Source organism: Heterocephalus glaber, unplaced genomic scaffold (genome assembly GCF_053883595.1).
Source record: "Heterocephalus glaber isolate CG9 unplaced genomic scaffold, H.glaber_assembly_v1.0 deba00001761, whole genome shotgun sequence".
Taxonomy (NCBI): domain Eukaryota; kingdom Metazoa; phylum Chordata; class Mammalia; order Rodentia; family Bathyergidae; genus Heterocephalus; species Heterocephalus glaber.
The window spans coordinates 2914155-2929050 of record NW_028258458.1 but is presented as its reverse complement, the minus strand read 5'-3'; the positions used below and the strand labels follow the sequence as shown (position 1 = coordinate 2929050).

The window sequence follows — 14896 nt, the reverse complement described above, 5'->3', positions numbered from 1 at the left end:
ACCCCGTGGTCCTGAGATGATCAGAGGACTCCGGGATCCGCCCCACCACCACCATGAGACTCAAGTCGGCAGACGTGGGCCCTTCCCTCTGTGCACCTGGTGGCCGCGGGGTGACACATGGGGCCATCAGCTGGTGACAAAGGTGAGAGGAACTCACAGGGAGAGAAGGGAAGGCCAGGAGGGGGTCAGAGGGCCCAAGACAGCAGCAAAGAGGGTGGGGGCAGATGCCTGAAGGAAGGGCTGCCCCAGGGTGGTGATTCCAGGCCTGTGGGAGAATAGCTCAGAGGAGGCCTGGAGTGGAGTGGAGAGGCCCACAGAGGGATCTGAGGGCTGCCCAGAGCCTAAGCAGCTGAAGTGCTTAGGGTCCTTGAAACCGAACACTGCTCTACCTGCCTCAGTTCCCCACCAGCATCCAGACCCCAGAGGACACAGGAAGCTCAAGTTTGCGGACCAGCCTGGTTTCCCCCACATCTCCAGTGGCTGCCTATGGCAGCCCGTTTCCACGTCACCCTCCACTGCGTCCGGTGTGCCCACTTGTGTGGCACCCCCACCCTCCCAGGGGACACTGGGGTTGCTGTGGACATGGAGAGAGCATCCAGGTCCTCTGTGTAAAAATAAGCCCCCCCCCAGGAGGGGGCGGCTGTGACGGTGCAGGCTGCGGTGACAGGGACTCGCCCGCACCCGCAGGAGCATCCGGCCGTGCGCCCGGGTGCCGTGGCGACGCTGACTCAGAGGCAGGTAGCAGCATCTGGCACCCAGTGGGTGCCCAGCCCCCACCTGCAGCCTCTCGGGGTGCACAGCTCACGAGTAGAGGGCACCCACACATCTGCCCACTGCCTGTCCAGCCCATCCGTGGCCCTATCCGCCCTCATGTCCAGGGCACCCCGTGCACATGGGCACTCTTCCGGGCAGTGAGAAGGGCCTAAGCCCACTCAGGATCAGCCTCAGGACGTGGAGGCCTGTGTCTCCACACCCGACCCGCAGCCCATCCTAGACCCTGCCCTGCTGGCCCTGCAGCAGCTGCAGCTATCCCTCAACTGCTCCCCCATGCAGCCACCTCAAGCGCACCAGCATGGCTACCACAGGACCTTTGCACACACCCCTGCCTGGGAAGCCCCTGGCTTGTCCCCATTCCTGCTGCTTGTGTCTGCTCCCAGCTCCAGAGTAGAAGCCTAGGAGGTGGCCAGGTTCGTTTCTCTTTCCAGCTAGAGGTGGGGTCAAGCTTAGAGCTGCACCTGCCAAGAAGCTCAGGGCAAGGCCCACATGGTCCCAGTTGTGTTGGAGGTGTGAGCGCTTGCAAGCATGTATGAGGCCCCGGTTGTCCCCCTGCACCACAAAACAAGATAATAATGAAATAACAGTAATGAAAATCTGCAAGTCAGAAGCCAGAGCCACAGGCACCTGGTGTGTGACCCTGTGTATAGGAAAGGTCCACAGGCAAATCCAGACAGGCAGCAGATGAGGCTTGCCAGGGTGTGGGGGTGAGGGCTGGAGGGGAAGGCCCTCTTCCACGTCAAGTGAGGGTCTGGGTGCAAACAGAAGTGGGGACTGACTGCACAGTGGACTGAATGCCACCGACTCCTTTGCTTTAAAATGGTTCATTTTCACCAGGTGTGGTGGCGCGTGCCTGTCCTCCCAGCATTCGGAAGGCTGAGGCAGGAGGATCCCTGTGAGCAGGAGGCCAGCCTGGGCTACATAGTGAGTTCAAGGACACCCTGAAGTACATAGACCCTGTCTCAAAAATAAATGAAAAATGAAGAAAGAGCAAATAAAAACACTTCCTAAGCATAATAATTAGGAGTCAGGGAGGCTGGCCCTGAATGCATGTGGGTTGACTCATCCTTGAGGAGGAGGAGGAGCGGGTGGGCTGGGTGCCAAGCTGTGCCAGCGTCCCTGGCTGCTTGCCCCACACACAGCTCACACCTGCCTCAGGCCCTTTGCACCTGTTGCTCTCTCACTGGACCCAGAACAACTGAGGCCCGAGTCTGAAATGCACCATGATTCTCCCTGCACCCTGCTGCCCCTGCCTTCCTTAGGGTTCCAGAAAGTCCAAGGGCACAGGGTTAGGAGAGCTGACAGCTGTCTGGGGCCACGGGAGCGGCTGTGTGTCTCAGGAGGCCATGGCAAGGCTGGGGGCGGAACCAGGGCCTCCAGCCTACACCACTGAGCCATGTCTCTTCTCCTGTTACTTGGTCTCTGTTTTTTTTTGGTACCAGGGATCAAACTGAGGACCTTCCACTTGGGAGGGAGGCGCACTGCCACTGAGCTAAATCCCCAGCCCTTTTTTTGATTTTTTGAGACGGTCTCACTATGTAGCCCACCCAGCAATCCTGCCTCAGCCTCCCCAGTGCCGTGGTTCCTGTTTATTTCTGGGTATTTTTTGGTACCGGGGATCAAACTCAGGACCTTGCACTTGTGAGGCAGACACGGCGCCACTGAGCTACATCTCTGGCCCTCCTGTTTATTTTTTATTGTTGAGACAAGGGCTCAGTTGTCCAGGTGGACCTTGAGTTTGTAATCCTCCTGCCTCAGCCTCCTGAGTACCCGGGACTATAAGGGCATGCCACTGCTCCCAGCACTGTCTTACATTTTGAAGGGACACTAGTAGGCGGTAAAGGTCACCTGGACAAGGTCCCGAGTCCAGGCCTCTCCTCCCCTCCCCTTCTGGGGGGTCCCAGCCGTGTGATCCAAGAGGGAGTGGGCACCTGACACAGGAGGACACGGAGTATTTTTAGGCACTGGGGCAGCTGGGAAGTATCTCCATAGCCACTCCCAAGCGCGCAGGCTGTTTAGGTGCCAGTCCCAGTGGAGGCGGGCAGGGCTGAGTCATCCTGTGGCCAGAGGCTGGGTGGGAGGGGCTTGCAGCCCAAGGGCTGAGGCTGCTCCAGGGAGGGTCGGCCAGGGGGAACTCGCCCATGGGCCCCATCCATGAAGTCACTGTCACCCAGCCCACAACTTAGAAGGCCAAAGAGGCAGGGATGACACAAGCCACCACTCTTAGATGGTGCTGAGCATTTATCAAGTGCCTGCCGTATGCAGGGCGGTTCTGAGATGGGCAGGGCACTGGACACTTACTGGGCCCCTGCCACATGCCAGGCCCATCCTAACCTGCAAATTGCACTGAGCATTTGCTGCATACAGGTTGGCCCTCACCTCATGCATTTACTGAGCACTTGCTGTATACGAGCACAGTACCCACATCGGTGCTGAGCTCCTCCCTTCATCCACGTCTCTCAATAACCCCTGTGAGGTGCAGCCGCTGTTTTCCCCACTGGTGAGGAACCCGAGGCACAGGGCATTGAACTCAGCAGCACCTCACAAGGTCCACACGTCTCCTCTGCCCCTCAGCTGACGCTATAGTTGGGGGTTTTTCTCCTGGCCACACTGGGGTAGAAGGCAGGGCATCACTAAGCCGCGCCCCGCAGCGGGTGACTCTGGTCTAGTCCCCTGCTCCTGACACCTGAGCTGGGGAGGTCACCAGGTCCTCAGGGCCAGGCAGGGGGAGGAGGCTCGGAGCCAAGGGTGGGGGTCCCTGCTGTGTGACCCTGGGCAGGCCACCCACCCTCTCTGTGCAGCAGTGCAGGGGCTGCCTCCTGCGTGGCACGCCTAGCGCTGAGTGCAGATGGCAGCATTGGAAGCTGCTTTGCAGACCGCCGGTGCTGAGTGGCGGCCCAAGGAGCCCCCACACCTCACCCTCCATGTGATTCTGAGGTCAGGGCAGACCCAAGGCGCGAGGGAGACTGGGGGCATTAGCACATGCCCATGGTGCCCGCACTCTGGAAGGCTGGGGCAGGAGGCTCTCGCATTGGAGCCTAAGCCCTCTGGGGCTGCCCTCTCACTGGGCCTGCCTCCTTCTCCACCTGTTTCCTGTCCGTCACACTCCCATGTCCACTGGCCACAGGGCCTTTGCACATATGTCCTCCCTGGGAAGCTCCAACAATCCTTCTCCAACCCCAGGCATCAGCTCCTTCCCTGGCTGCCTCTTCCCCATCACACCCTCCCTGTCTCTGCCCTCTGTACACAGCGTCCCTGCACTTCACTGGTGGCCTGGGTCAGGGCAGGCAGAGTGTGGTTCCTGCTGGGGGCACCAGGCCTAGGCACCCTCGCTGCAAGTGCCGCGTTCACGGTTTGCACGAGGGATGGGGGGACATGCCGGGGACCCACGCTGTGGAGGCAGGAGGTGCAGCTTGGGCTGGGGAAGCCTGCGATGGGGGCCAGGCCTGGCCTGGCGAGGGGCGCGAGAGAGGGGGAGGGGAGGCCTTCGCATCTCTGCACCCGGGCTGAGGGCGAGGGCGAGGGTGCAGGGTGCAGGGCGGCTGAGGCGCTGCGTCCTGATCACGGGCCTCCTGCCACCGAGCAATGGTGACAAAGCCCTGGGTGCAGGCGGTGGGGGCCTGCGCAGGAGGCAGAAGCGGCTGCGGCAGGCCCGGGGCGCAGTCCCGCAGCCGGGCTGAGGAGCAGGGCGTGACTGGTTTCTCTTCTCGCCCAGCGGCTGAGACTTCCTGAAACCAGCCCGAGGCCCGATGCCCAGACAGAAGCTTCCGGAAGCCATCGCACCTAGGCAAGCAGGGCCAAGGAGGCGGGAGGCGGGGACCCGGGCGACACAGCACCCGGCAGGCCCCACGCCAGGCTTGGTTGCTGTCCACAGCCCCCGGGCCGATGGCGAGAGCCCCGGACCTGCCACCCTGTCCTGATGAGGCCCGTGACCCTGTCCTGTCCCTCCCCAAGGGCCTCTGGTACCGCAGCAGGATTCGGGGCAGCAGATGCAGAAGGAGCCAGGCCCCAGGACCGGCGAGCAGCTGTGTGGTCTCGGCTCCCTGTGGCCCCACGCCGGGTGGACACCGAGGTGTGACACAGGCACCGAGCCTGGGACGGGTCAGGGCCTCGGGGGTCTCCCTCCCGTGTCCCCCGGCGGCCAGTCAGGGTGACCTCCAGGCGGCGGCACCAGTGTCAGGAACAGACCGAGCCCAGGCGAGGGCCCACTGCGCCCACAGGACAGCCCGTGCTGGGCGACAGGGAGCCTCGGGACGCGGCCTGTGGAGCCACTTCCGCCTGGCGAGACAGCAGCGGGTTAGGAAGCGCTCACGGGGGACAGTCACTTCCCCAGTGGGGGACGGAGACGCGGCTGAGGGCAGACGGGCCTGCAGGCAGTCGCTGCAGTCGTTTTATTTTTGTAACGGAGAGGGGAAGTGGAAGGGGACGGACCAGGCACGCGATCGATCGGCTTGTTTTGGAAGAGGCAGCTCAGGGACAGCGATGACAGCCACACTTGGCTGTTCTGTCGCACACAGGGCCTGTGCCGGGCAGGTCATGAGGCGAACCCACGGAATCTCCCCAAACCCCCGTCCACTGCAGGGACAGCAGCGTCACAAAACGAAAATCCCAGTGACACCTCAGGGTACCACGGTCCCTTAAAAAGCCGGGAGGCGAAGCTGGAGGGGGAGCCCAGAAGCGGGCCCTCTGCCCACCGCGGGCCTCTCTTCCCTCCTGGAGGCGGGGACCCCGGGGTCCTCACTGCTTGCCCGCCTGTCTGCCTGGCTTTTTCTCGGGCTGTCCCCGGCCCGTGCCCGTGATGCTGCCGCGGCCCCGGCCGCCAAACACACCTGTGGGAGGGGACAGACGGGCTGCAACGGCCACAGGCCTGAGCACGCTCCCCTGCTGCAGTGGGCACTTGGCCCAGGGCGGCCAGGAGGACACAGGATGGTGTCGTGGGTGTGGGTAGGATTCCCGGGAGACGTCCAGGGCTGGCCCACAAGGGAGCCCGCCCGCTGGCACTGGAGGCTGGGGACGTGGGGTGTCCCCCAGGCCAGGACACAGCACGCGGTCAGGGCCGGGTGCAGCTGGTGCCGGCTGGCCTCCACCTCTCCCTCCACCCGCAAGGGACTTCAGTCCACTCAGAGCCCAACAGCGAGACACCAAGGCCAGCGCCCACGACAGAGGCGTCAGAGCTCTAGCCAGCCCTGGCCGCCTGGCCCAGTGGGGACACAGGACGGTGGAGCAGGTGAGACCTGTGTCTGTTGCTGCCGGCTGCAGAAGCCTCGCCTCTCCGTGCTGGGCCCAGGAGACCCCACCCCCGGGCCTGCACCTCCCTGCCTCTTCGAGTCCACCCCACCCCTCTGGGACCCCTGCAGGGCTGGCTGCGGGTGCCCAGGGAGCCCCGCTCAGGGCCCCGCGCCCACCTCGCCCGGCGCTGCCCATGCCTCGGCCTCGCTGCTGCTTCTGCTGCTGCAGCCCGCCGCGCCCGCGGCCCTTGGCCACCACCTCCTCCTTGACCATGTCGATGATCTCGTCGGGGATGCGCAGGTACTTGATGGTGCTGCCGCGGATGTAGCACTCCGGCATGCGCCAGAACTTGTCCCCGTCCTGGAGAGGAGCCACAGTGTGACTGCCCCCCCGGGCCCTGCCCAGGGCTGCAGAGCTGTGCTGGGGCAGTGTCCATTCCCATCGCGAGGCCCTGCTCCCCACTTTTGTGTATGTGACACTGGGGACGGAGCCCAGGGAGCCCGAGCCGCACCCCAGCCTGGCCTTGATTTGCAATCCACCTGTGTCAGCCTCCTGAGTAGCTGGGATGACAGGCCTGCGTCACCACGCCTGGCTGTGTCCCCCCTGAGAGGCAAGGTCTCTGTCTGTGGACAGAACCTCCCTCCTCCGGGGCCGGCTGGACGTGGCTGAGTGAGGCATTCGCCTGTGTGAGGGGTTCGAGGCCCAGGGTGGGGTTCTCCTGCACTGCACGCTGCCCAGCCCAGCCCCACACCCTAAGCAGCCCACCCTGCCCCCTGTGCTGTCTCCTGACCAGACGATCTGGGCACAGGGATGTGGCCAGCACCAGTGACCATGGCGGCTCGGGCAGGGATGGACAGTGGTTGCGCCATGTGGGAACCCCGCAGGCCTTGGGGTACTTGCTCCCCAGAAAGAGCAGGCCAGGACTGGGCCCGTCAGGACACTGAGTCTGGGCAGACAGAACCAGGAGGCTCTGAGGGAGCTCGGGACAGGCTGAGTCCAAGGGCCACCTCGGACCCGGAGCTGGTGTGGGCAGTGGGTGTGGCCTGGCCTTGTCTGTCCCGGGTCCCAGGCCACCCGCTGAGCATCTCCACGGGAACCGGGCTGCTGTCACCCACTAAGGTGAGACCAGGACCTGCTACGGCCTCTCCTGCCACCCGCCGGGCTGCAGGGGACAGCCGGGGAAGCCAGTGTCTCAAGTGGGCCGTGGGGACTGCGGCCTTGGAATGAGGGTGCCTCTCGTCACACCTGGGGCAGGGACCACGCACAAGCCCCCACGTGCCACACCCGGGCGATGCCCCATCCTGGGGGAGGACACAGTCACAGGACGCACCTGCTCTGTCCCTCCAGCCCCCACGGGAGTGGAGGGAGCCACACAGCACCACTGTGGGTGACGCTACCGAGCTCCTGCCGCATGTGGCCCTGCACACTGCACACTGCAGCCCATGTGGAGGGCACCAGGGCAGTGTCCTGCCCGCAGCCACTCACCCGGGACGTGCAGATGACCTCACGCAGGTTGATGTTCATCCAGTTGTCACAGCTCACCAGGTGCCCGTTGTACGTCTCTCCGTTCTTGAGCTCCACCAACTGAGGAGAGAGACCAGGCTGCGAGGAGCTGGGAGGGTCTGGGGGCTGGACCCCGCCCCACCCCAACGCTGCCAGCCTCATTCAGATCTCAGTGCAGTACCCGGCCCAGCCCCCCAATGCTCCTTGTTATTTTTCAACCTGAGGCTGGGTCTCCCTAAATTGCCTAAGCTGGGATAGAACTTGCAACCTTCCTGCCTCAGCCTCCCAAGTGTGGGGATGCAGGTGTGTACCCCATGCCCGGCTGGAGGGTGCCCACTCTGTACACACCTCTACCCCTGGAAGCTGGTGAGTAGCATGCCCTGCTTTTCTAAGGCACAGAAAGCACTCTGGCTTTCTGGGCCCGGAGCATCAGGACAGGGCCAGCAGTCCCTGCCCCTCGGGAGGAGCCCCCCGGGCCGCACACTCACCATGGGGTGGTTCTGCGCAGTCTTCAGCAGTGACAGGGGCAACTGGAAGGCAAATACACCTTGTGACTTGTCTGACCGGCACCCTGAGGTGCTGCGGGCTGGGGTGGGTGCAGGAGGGCACTGTGACCCCCTCACTGCTCACCTCCCCACATCGGCTTTTCCTTAGTCTCGCTGCACAGGTGCATATCCAGGAGGGAATTAAGAAGGCTACTAGGGCCGGGGATTTAGCTCAGCGGTTTCACCGAGTGCTGCGCAAGCGCAAGGACCCAAGTTCGTTCCCCGGTACCAAAAAAAAAAAAAAAGAAGGCTCCTGGCCGTTCGGCCCTGCACTCAACTACCTGGGTCCCCAGATTCCTCATGAGCACAACACCCCCACTCCACACCTTCTGCACCCTAGGACTCAGCTGACTTCAGGGGAAATGAAACTGCAAGCCAGTACGGGGAAACAAGCCTGGAACCCCAGCATTCTGGGAGGCTGAGGCAGGAGGATCACAAGCTCAAGGCCAGCTAGGGCTACACTGCAAGTTCATGGCCAGCTTAGACCACATAGTGATACCTGGTTTCCACAAAACAAAAAACAGGTAGCTGGGCGTGGCAGTGCACACCTGTGATCCCAGCACTAGGGAGGCTGAGGCAGGAGGATCACTGCCAGTTCAAGGGCACCCTGAACCATACAGCATGACCCTGTCTCAAGGAAATAAAGCCTCAGAAGTATCCCATCTGTCCCATGGGCCAGCTGCTGCAGGTCTGCCATCTTTGGGTACTGCACTATGACACATACACACACCCCACGCCAAGGGAGGAGGCCAGGCTGGGACACGGAGGAGTTGGCCCAGTCCTGCCTGAAGCAGTGCTGCAGCCCGGCCTGCAAGGGCAGCCCCTGCGAGCCCAGCTCTCTTCTTGGTGCTGGGGACAGAGCCCTGGCCCAAGCTTTTTAAAGATAAGGTCTCTTGAGCTTGTAACCCTCCTGCCTCAGCCTCTGGAGTAGCTGGGACGACAGATGTGTGCCACGATGCCCAGCTAGTGAGCTAGGTTTTCAAAGACAGGTTCACCAGGTTAGTGTGGAAGTCCTCTAAATACTCACCCAACTAAGGTGAGCTTTCAGGGTATTTCCTTTTCTCTCAATCCTAAACTTTTTTTTTTTGCTTATTTTTTTTTGTTTTGAGACAGAGTCTTTTTGTGTAGCCCAGGCTAGCCCCAAATTTGTGGCAATCTTCCTACCTCAGGGTCCTAAGTGCTGGGATGACAGGCCTGTGCCACCATGTCCAGCTTAAATATTTTACAACACATAAGAGGGTTTTTGTATTTTAAGATGAGGTTGGCTGGGGATTTAACTCAGTGGTTTCATCACCTGCTGCACAAGTGCAAGGACCCGAGTTCAATCCCCAGTAAAATAAAAAAAAAAGATGAGGTCTCATTAAGTGGCCCAGGCTGGCCTTGAAATCCTAGGCTCTAGCAATCCTCCCGCCTCAGCCTCCAGAGTAGTGGACCAGGGCACTGGGGCCTCTCCTGGGCCTGCTGTCCTTGGAGCCACACCCCAGCCCTCAGTGGTGTTTCACAACCCAGAAAGAATCAATTCTTTTCATTTTCAAAACACAAAGCAAGACCCGGGGTTCCCTCTGAGTTCCAGAAAGAATGGTGACCCAGGCAGCAGGCCCTGGCTCCAGAGTCCAGGGTCTCTTATCTCAGCCACAGCAGACGCCTGGCACCGGGGGCCAGCACAGATGCCTCCTGGGGTGACAGCAGCTTTGCCACCCGTCCCCAGTGGCTGCACATTCCCTTGAGCCCAGGGCCCAGAGGCCTTTTTGGGCATCCTGCTTCTCCCAGGAGATGAAGAGGAGGCTGCAGCAGAAGGGCGGCTGCAGGCTCAGCCTCCTCACTGTGACATGACAGGGACGTACTCCAGGTCCCCTCTGCTGGGGAGGGCCCGAGGCCTTTCCTCGGCTATTACAGATTCCTGCAACAAATGCGAGCCCCCAGCGGGGGACAGAAAAAGGAGCTGCGCCAACACCTGAGACGGCAGGTGGGACAAGCCGGTGACACAGGCCTCCTGCAGCCCCAGCCCTGGCCAGCGCATCCACTCCTGCCGCCAGGCCGCCCCAGACCCTCCCCGGGCTGCTGGCTGCTGAAAGCCTCACCTCCTTTGACCAAGCCCTCTTAATAGCCACCCTCTGCGAGTGAGCAGATCAAGCGGCTGTTTGCTTCCATTACAGGGCTGCCAGCCTTTAATTATCTTGTTTATTTATTACCTGTCTCCCTGGCTAGACTGGAAAACTCACGATGGGTGTGTACTTTGTCCCCTGCCAAGTTATGCCCCAGCCTGGCCGGGCACACATGAGGCCTTGAGGACTTGGGAAATATATGAATAAATCCTGGCGGGAAATCCCTCGCCACCCAGGGAGACAGACAGGGAGGCGGGACACAGCTTGGCCCAAAGGTGAGGAGGGGTGGTGTCAGGATGGGGTCCTCACCCCAGACCCTGGAGAACCTGACAGATGCACGGGGCTGGGTGCAGCTCAGTGGTGAGCGCTCGACTAGCACTGTGATGCCTGGGTTCGTCCCTAGCACCGGCCCCTCAGAGAAAAAGAAGAAAAAATAGAAAGAGGGGCTGGGGATGTAGCTCAGCAACGCCGTGCACAACGTCCTGAGTTCGAGTCCCGCACTGAAAAAATAAAATTAAATTAAAAAGAGGCTGAGCAGAGTGGCACATGCCTATATTCCCAGCACGCAGGAGGCTGAGGCAGGAGGATGGCCACAAGTTCAAGGCCAGCCTGGGCTACACAGTAAGACCCTGTTTCAAAAAACAAGCGGTGTTGGCCGGGGATTTGGCTCAGTGGTTTCGCTGCCTACTGCATAAGCGCAAGGACCCGAATTCGATCCCCGGTACCAAAAAAAACCCAAGGGGTGTGAGTGAGAAGACAGAGGGCCAACCACCCAGCTGCGGAGTCACCATGAACTAGGAGAACCGAGTTTCAGGGAAGGCTCTTCGGGCCAGGCGTCATCTGGGTGGACAGAGGCCTAGAAGTCAAGACTCTGAGTCCAGGGTCCTCCTGGGCTCCCCGCTTTTTGGCCCCAGCCCAAGCAGTGGGGGGTTGTTAGTGTCCCGCCTCGCTGTGCTGGAAGTGGGTCACTCATGGGGGGTAAGAGGCTGGAGGAAGAAGCTTTGGGTGTCCATGTCCTGTGAGTTTTTAGGTACCGGGGATCGAAGTTGGGACCTTGAGCTTTTGAGGCAGGTGGCAGAAACACTGAGCTAAATCCCTGGCCCTCTGAGTACTGTTCCAAACAGGGGGAAATATATTGGGGGAGGCGGATACCTGTAACCCCACTTGTGTGAGAGCAGAAGGATAGCAAGTTCGAGAGCAGCCTGGGCAAATTATCAAGACCGTATCTCAAAATAATTTTTTTAAAAACGAGGCTGGAGATATGGCTCAGTGGTGGTGCACTTGCTTAGCCTCTGTGAAGCCCTGGGTTCCATGCCCAGCACTGCAAAAGATAAAAAAAAGCCAGGTGTGGTGGTCCAGGTCTGTAATACCCACTAGGCAGGCTGAGGCAGGAGGATTGCTGTGAGTTTCAGGCCAACCTGGGCTACACAGCGAGGCTCTGTCTCGAAAAACCAAAAACAGAACCTGGGCGCTGATGAGCCAAGACGTCCAGCCCTGAACTCCACGTTGCCGTCTGCACGTTGGGGTCCCGGGACGTCCCCCCACCGAGGCCGACGCCTCCAGGGCCGGGAGCGGTGTGGCCGCGGGGAGCTGAGGCTTTTGTTGTTTCCTTCTGTGAGCCAGGAGAATACAGTGTCCTCTCCTGGATGGAGAACCCCAGGCTTCCCGTGAAGGAACCGCTGGGTGACCCTGGGAGTAGCCGCCCCTCCGCCGCTTCCGGCCCAGGCGAGTCTGCACACCGCGCGCCCCTGCTGTCGTCTGCACAGCGGGAGCCTGGATGGACTCTACATCCCCGTCAGCGACGCGCGGGGACCCTAGCAGGTGCCGCCTCAGTTTCCCGACCCTCGGGCCACGGGGCGGGACTCGAGGCCAGGACTGCACGTCCGCTACAGCTCCCAGCGCCTGCCCCGAGGTTCCCGGCGTCCGCGTCCCCAGCTTCCAGGAGAGCCCGCCAGCGCCCAGCCCGGCCCTCACCATGTCGTCGGCAGGGGCTCGCCGGCCACTTCCGCCGCACTCTCAGCCGCTCACGTTGCCGCCGGTTGCCGCGCCGCTGCGCGCCACTAGGCCGAAAAGGAGTGGCAGAGATTTAAGCGAATCAGCACTGGGTTTGATGGTCGGACAGCCAATTCTCACAGAGTAAGGCGGAGGCTACTGGATATGGTGGGCGTGGCGAGCAGCGGTCCCGCCCGCCCGTGGAATAAAGGCAAAGCCGTAAAGTTCCCCCTCTAGTGACGTAAAAGAGGGCGGTGCGACGCGGGTCTGTGCGGAGTGCGCTGTGGGTAATAGCGCATGCGCAGTGGAACCATCTGAGGTCTGGACCCCGTGCTGGGGATAAAACCAGTTAGTGCTTCGGTTTGCCTCGGAGTGAGTGGAATTGCAGCTCCGTGGTCGTTGGGCTGTGCTAATGTTGCTTGCGGCTCCTGGTCGTCTGATTCTCGTTATCGTTATACCCTTGTTATTGAGCAAAATAAATGTGGGAAGTGCGATCAGTGATGGTCCATCAATGACCAGGATGCTGGCCAGGGCAGGACTCACTGGCGAGCGCGCAGTGTCGCGCGCTAGGCGTGGACTATTTCTGGAATTGCCCATTTAATATTTTTGGACTGCAGTTGACAGGAACAAACTATGAAAAGCGAAACCAGAGCTGACCCGGGCCTGGTACCTCACACTTAGAACTATGTGAGGCTGAGGCAGGTGGATCGCAAGTTTCAGCCCAGCCTGGACAACTTAGCAAATTAGCGAAACAAAAACAAACAAACAAATAAATAAATAAATACTAGTAATAAATTCTTAAAGGGTTGGGGATATAGTTCTCAATGCGAAGTCCCTGGGTTCAATCACCAGTAAAAGAAGAAGCAGAAGGAAGGAAAGTGAGATGAGGATTGTCAGAGTTTAGGAAGCCAGAATTCTGAAATGAAGTTGTCAACAGGGTTGACTGCCTCTGGGGGCTCTGAGGGACAATCTGGTGACTGTCAGAAGCTTCACTGTCCCTTGATTTCTGCATACATCATCTTCATATGCCTTCTCCTCCTGCATGCTTTGTCCATCTCGGCTGCTCAACTCTTACTACCCTCCCCCAGCCCCCATCTGAGTTACCCAGGCTGGCCTTGAACTTTCAGTCTTCCTGCCTCAGCCTCCCAGAGTGCTGGGGTTACAACAGAAGTGCACCATTACCCCGGCTCAGTTTAGGGAACTCTCTCTCTCTCTCTCCCTCTCTCCCTATCTCTCTCCCTATCTCTATCTCTTTCTACTTCAGGCTGGCCTCGAACTCACTATGTAGCCCAGGTTGGTCTTGAACTTGAGGCGATCATACTGCTTCAGCCTCCTGAATGGTGCGATTGCAGGCATATGCTGCCATGCCTGGAAGATTGAGGAATACTTGTTGCTGGATTTCTCAATGAGATGCCTCTGTACCAGCCTCAGACCTGGGCCCCAGGCCAGGCTGCCTCCCAGTGCAGGTTTGGGTACTGAAACCCTTGCAGGACCTGGGGAGAGTTGGGGGACCTGGGCGCCTGATTTTGAGACCCAGGAGTTCAGGGAAGGCCCTCCTCCCCACCAGCCAGGCCACTGTCCTGACTCTCCAGGTGTAAAACCCACAAGAAGCACAGGGTCCCTGAGTCTGAGCCGACCTTCGTCCTTCCTAGTGTTCCCAGGAGAAGAAGCCTCGCTGTGTGAGAAGCCCGGTTGTCCTGATTTCTCCTGTTCTTTGAATCACAAAGTTTTCATCCTTGTTTAAATCAGTTTGAGTTGAGTTTTGGGGGGTTTTTTTTGGTACCAGGGATGGAACTCAGATCCTTGCCCTTGTGCAGCAGGCGGCGAAACCACTGAGCTAAATCCCCGACCCTTAAGTTTTGTGTGTGTAATTTTTTGGGGGGGTACCGGGGATCAAACTCGGGACCTGGTGCTTGTGAGGGAGGTGCCGGAACCAGTGAGCTAAATCCCCGGCCCGAGTTGAGTTTTTAATCAAAATTGAAAAGAAAAAAAATCAGGCATAGTGAGACACGCTGGGAGGCTGAGGCTGGAGGACTGTAAGTTCCAGCCCAACCTGTGCAGTGTACCGAGGCCCTGTCTCAAAAATGAAAAATTGGGCCGGGGAGTTAGCTCAGTGGCACTGCACCTGCCTCTCAAGCACAAGGTCCTGAGTTCAGGCCCCGGTACCATAAGAAGAAAAAAAAGGGCCAGGGATGTAGCTCAGTGGTTGCATCGCCTGCTGTGCAGCGCAAGGACCCGAGTTCAATCCCTGGTACCAAAAAAAAAACCAACAACAAAAGAAGAAAAAAAAAAGATGAAAAGTAAAGAGCACTGGAGGTGCAGCTCAGTGTGAAGGCCCTGGGTTCCATCCTAGCACCAAATTAATGGTCTTTTTTTGTTTGTTTTTTTTTATATGGTGAAAATACTGTGTGTTTAGAATTAGCTAGCTGGACTCAGTTTAGATCCCAATTTTGTTGACAGCATCCGAAGCATCATCATAAGGAGCCAGTCGGACATACGCCTTCTTCTCTCCGTCAGGCCTGATTAGGGTACTGACCTGGGCCACATCAGTGTCCTAGAGCTTCTTCATAGCTTGTTTGATCTGGTGCTTGTTGGCCTTGACGTCCACAATGAACACGCGTGTGCTGTTGTCCTCTGTCTTCTTCATGGCTGACTGTGGTCAGGGGACTTGATGATGGCATAGTGGTCAAGCTTGATTCTCCTCGGGGCGCTCTTCCGAGCATATTTCGGCTGCCGAGGAGCCGCAGT

General features: G+C 59.6%; 1 protein-coding gene across 3 annotated transcripts; it reads right to left on the bottom strand.

Annotated features, from left to right (window-relative positions):
* Positions 1-5126: 5126 nt before the first annotated feature.
* Positions 5127-12333, bottom strand: Lsm4 (LSM4 homolog, U6 small nuclear RNA and mRNA degradation associated). Of its 3 annotated transcripts, none has more exons than XM_087201967.1 (5): positions 11531-12333; positions 7995-8036; positions 7489-7587; positions 6180-6363; positions 5127-5603 (listed from the first exon to the last, which is right to left on the bottom strand). In XM_087201967.1, exons 1-5 carry the CDS (start codon positions 12131-12133, stop codon positions 5512-5514), a joined length of 1020 nt encoding a protein of 339 aa, XP_087058093.1. In that variant the 5' UTR covers positions 12134-12333; the 3' UTR covers positions 5127-5511. The 3 variants fall into 3 exon arrangements, with proteins under 3 accessions (XP_087058093.1, XP_087058095.1, XP_004873402.1); XM_087201969.1 differs by having other exon boundaries at positions 11621-12330; XM_004873345.4 differs by having other exon boundaries at positions 12131-12323.
* Positions 12334-14896: the final 2563 nt, after the last annotated feature.

Excerpts from the sequence above, each read along its gene's own strand:
- Lsm4 (XM_087201967.1), bottom strand. The coding sequence starts at position 12,133 with ATGGTGAGGGCCGGGCTGGGCGCTGGCGGGCTCTCCTGGAAGCTGGGG. Across the intron at positions 8,037-11,530 it reads CTCCTGCCTCAGCCTGCCTA|TTGCCCCTGTCACTGCTGAA; the intron begins GTGGGTATTACA and ends TTTGCCTTCCAG. Across the intron at positions 6,364-7,488 it reads AGGTCATCTGCACGTCCCGG|GACGGGGACAAGTTCTGGCG; the intron begins GTGAGTGGCTGC and ends GCTCCTCTCCAG.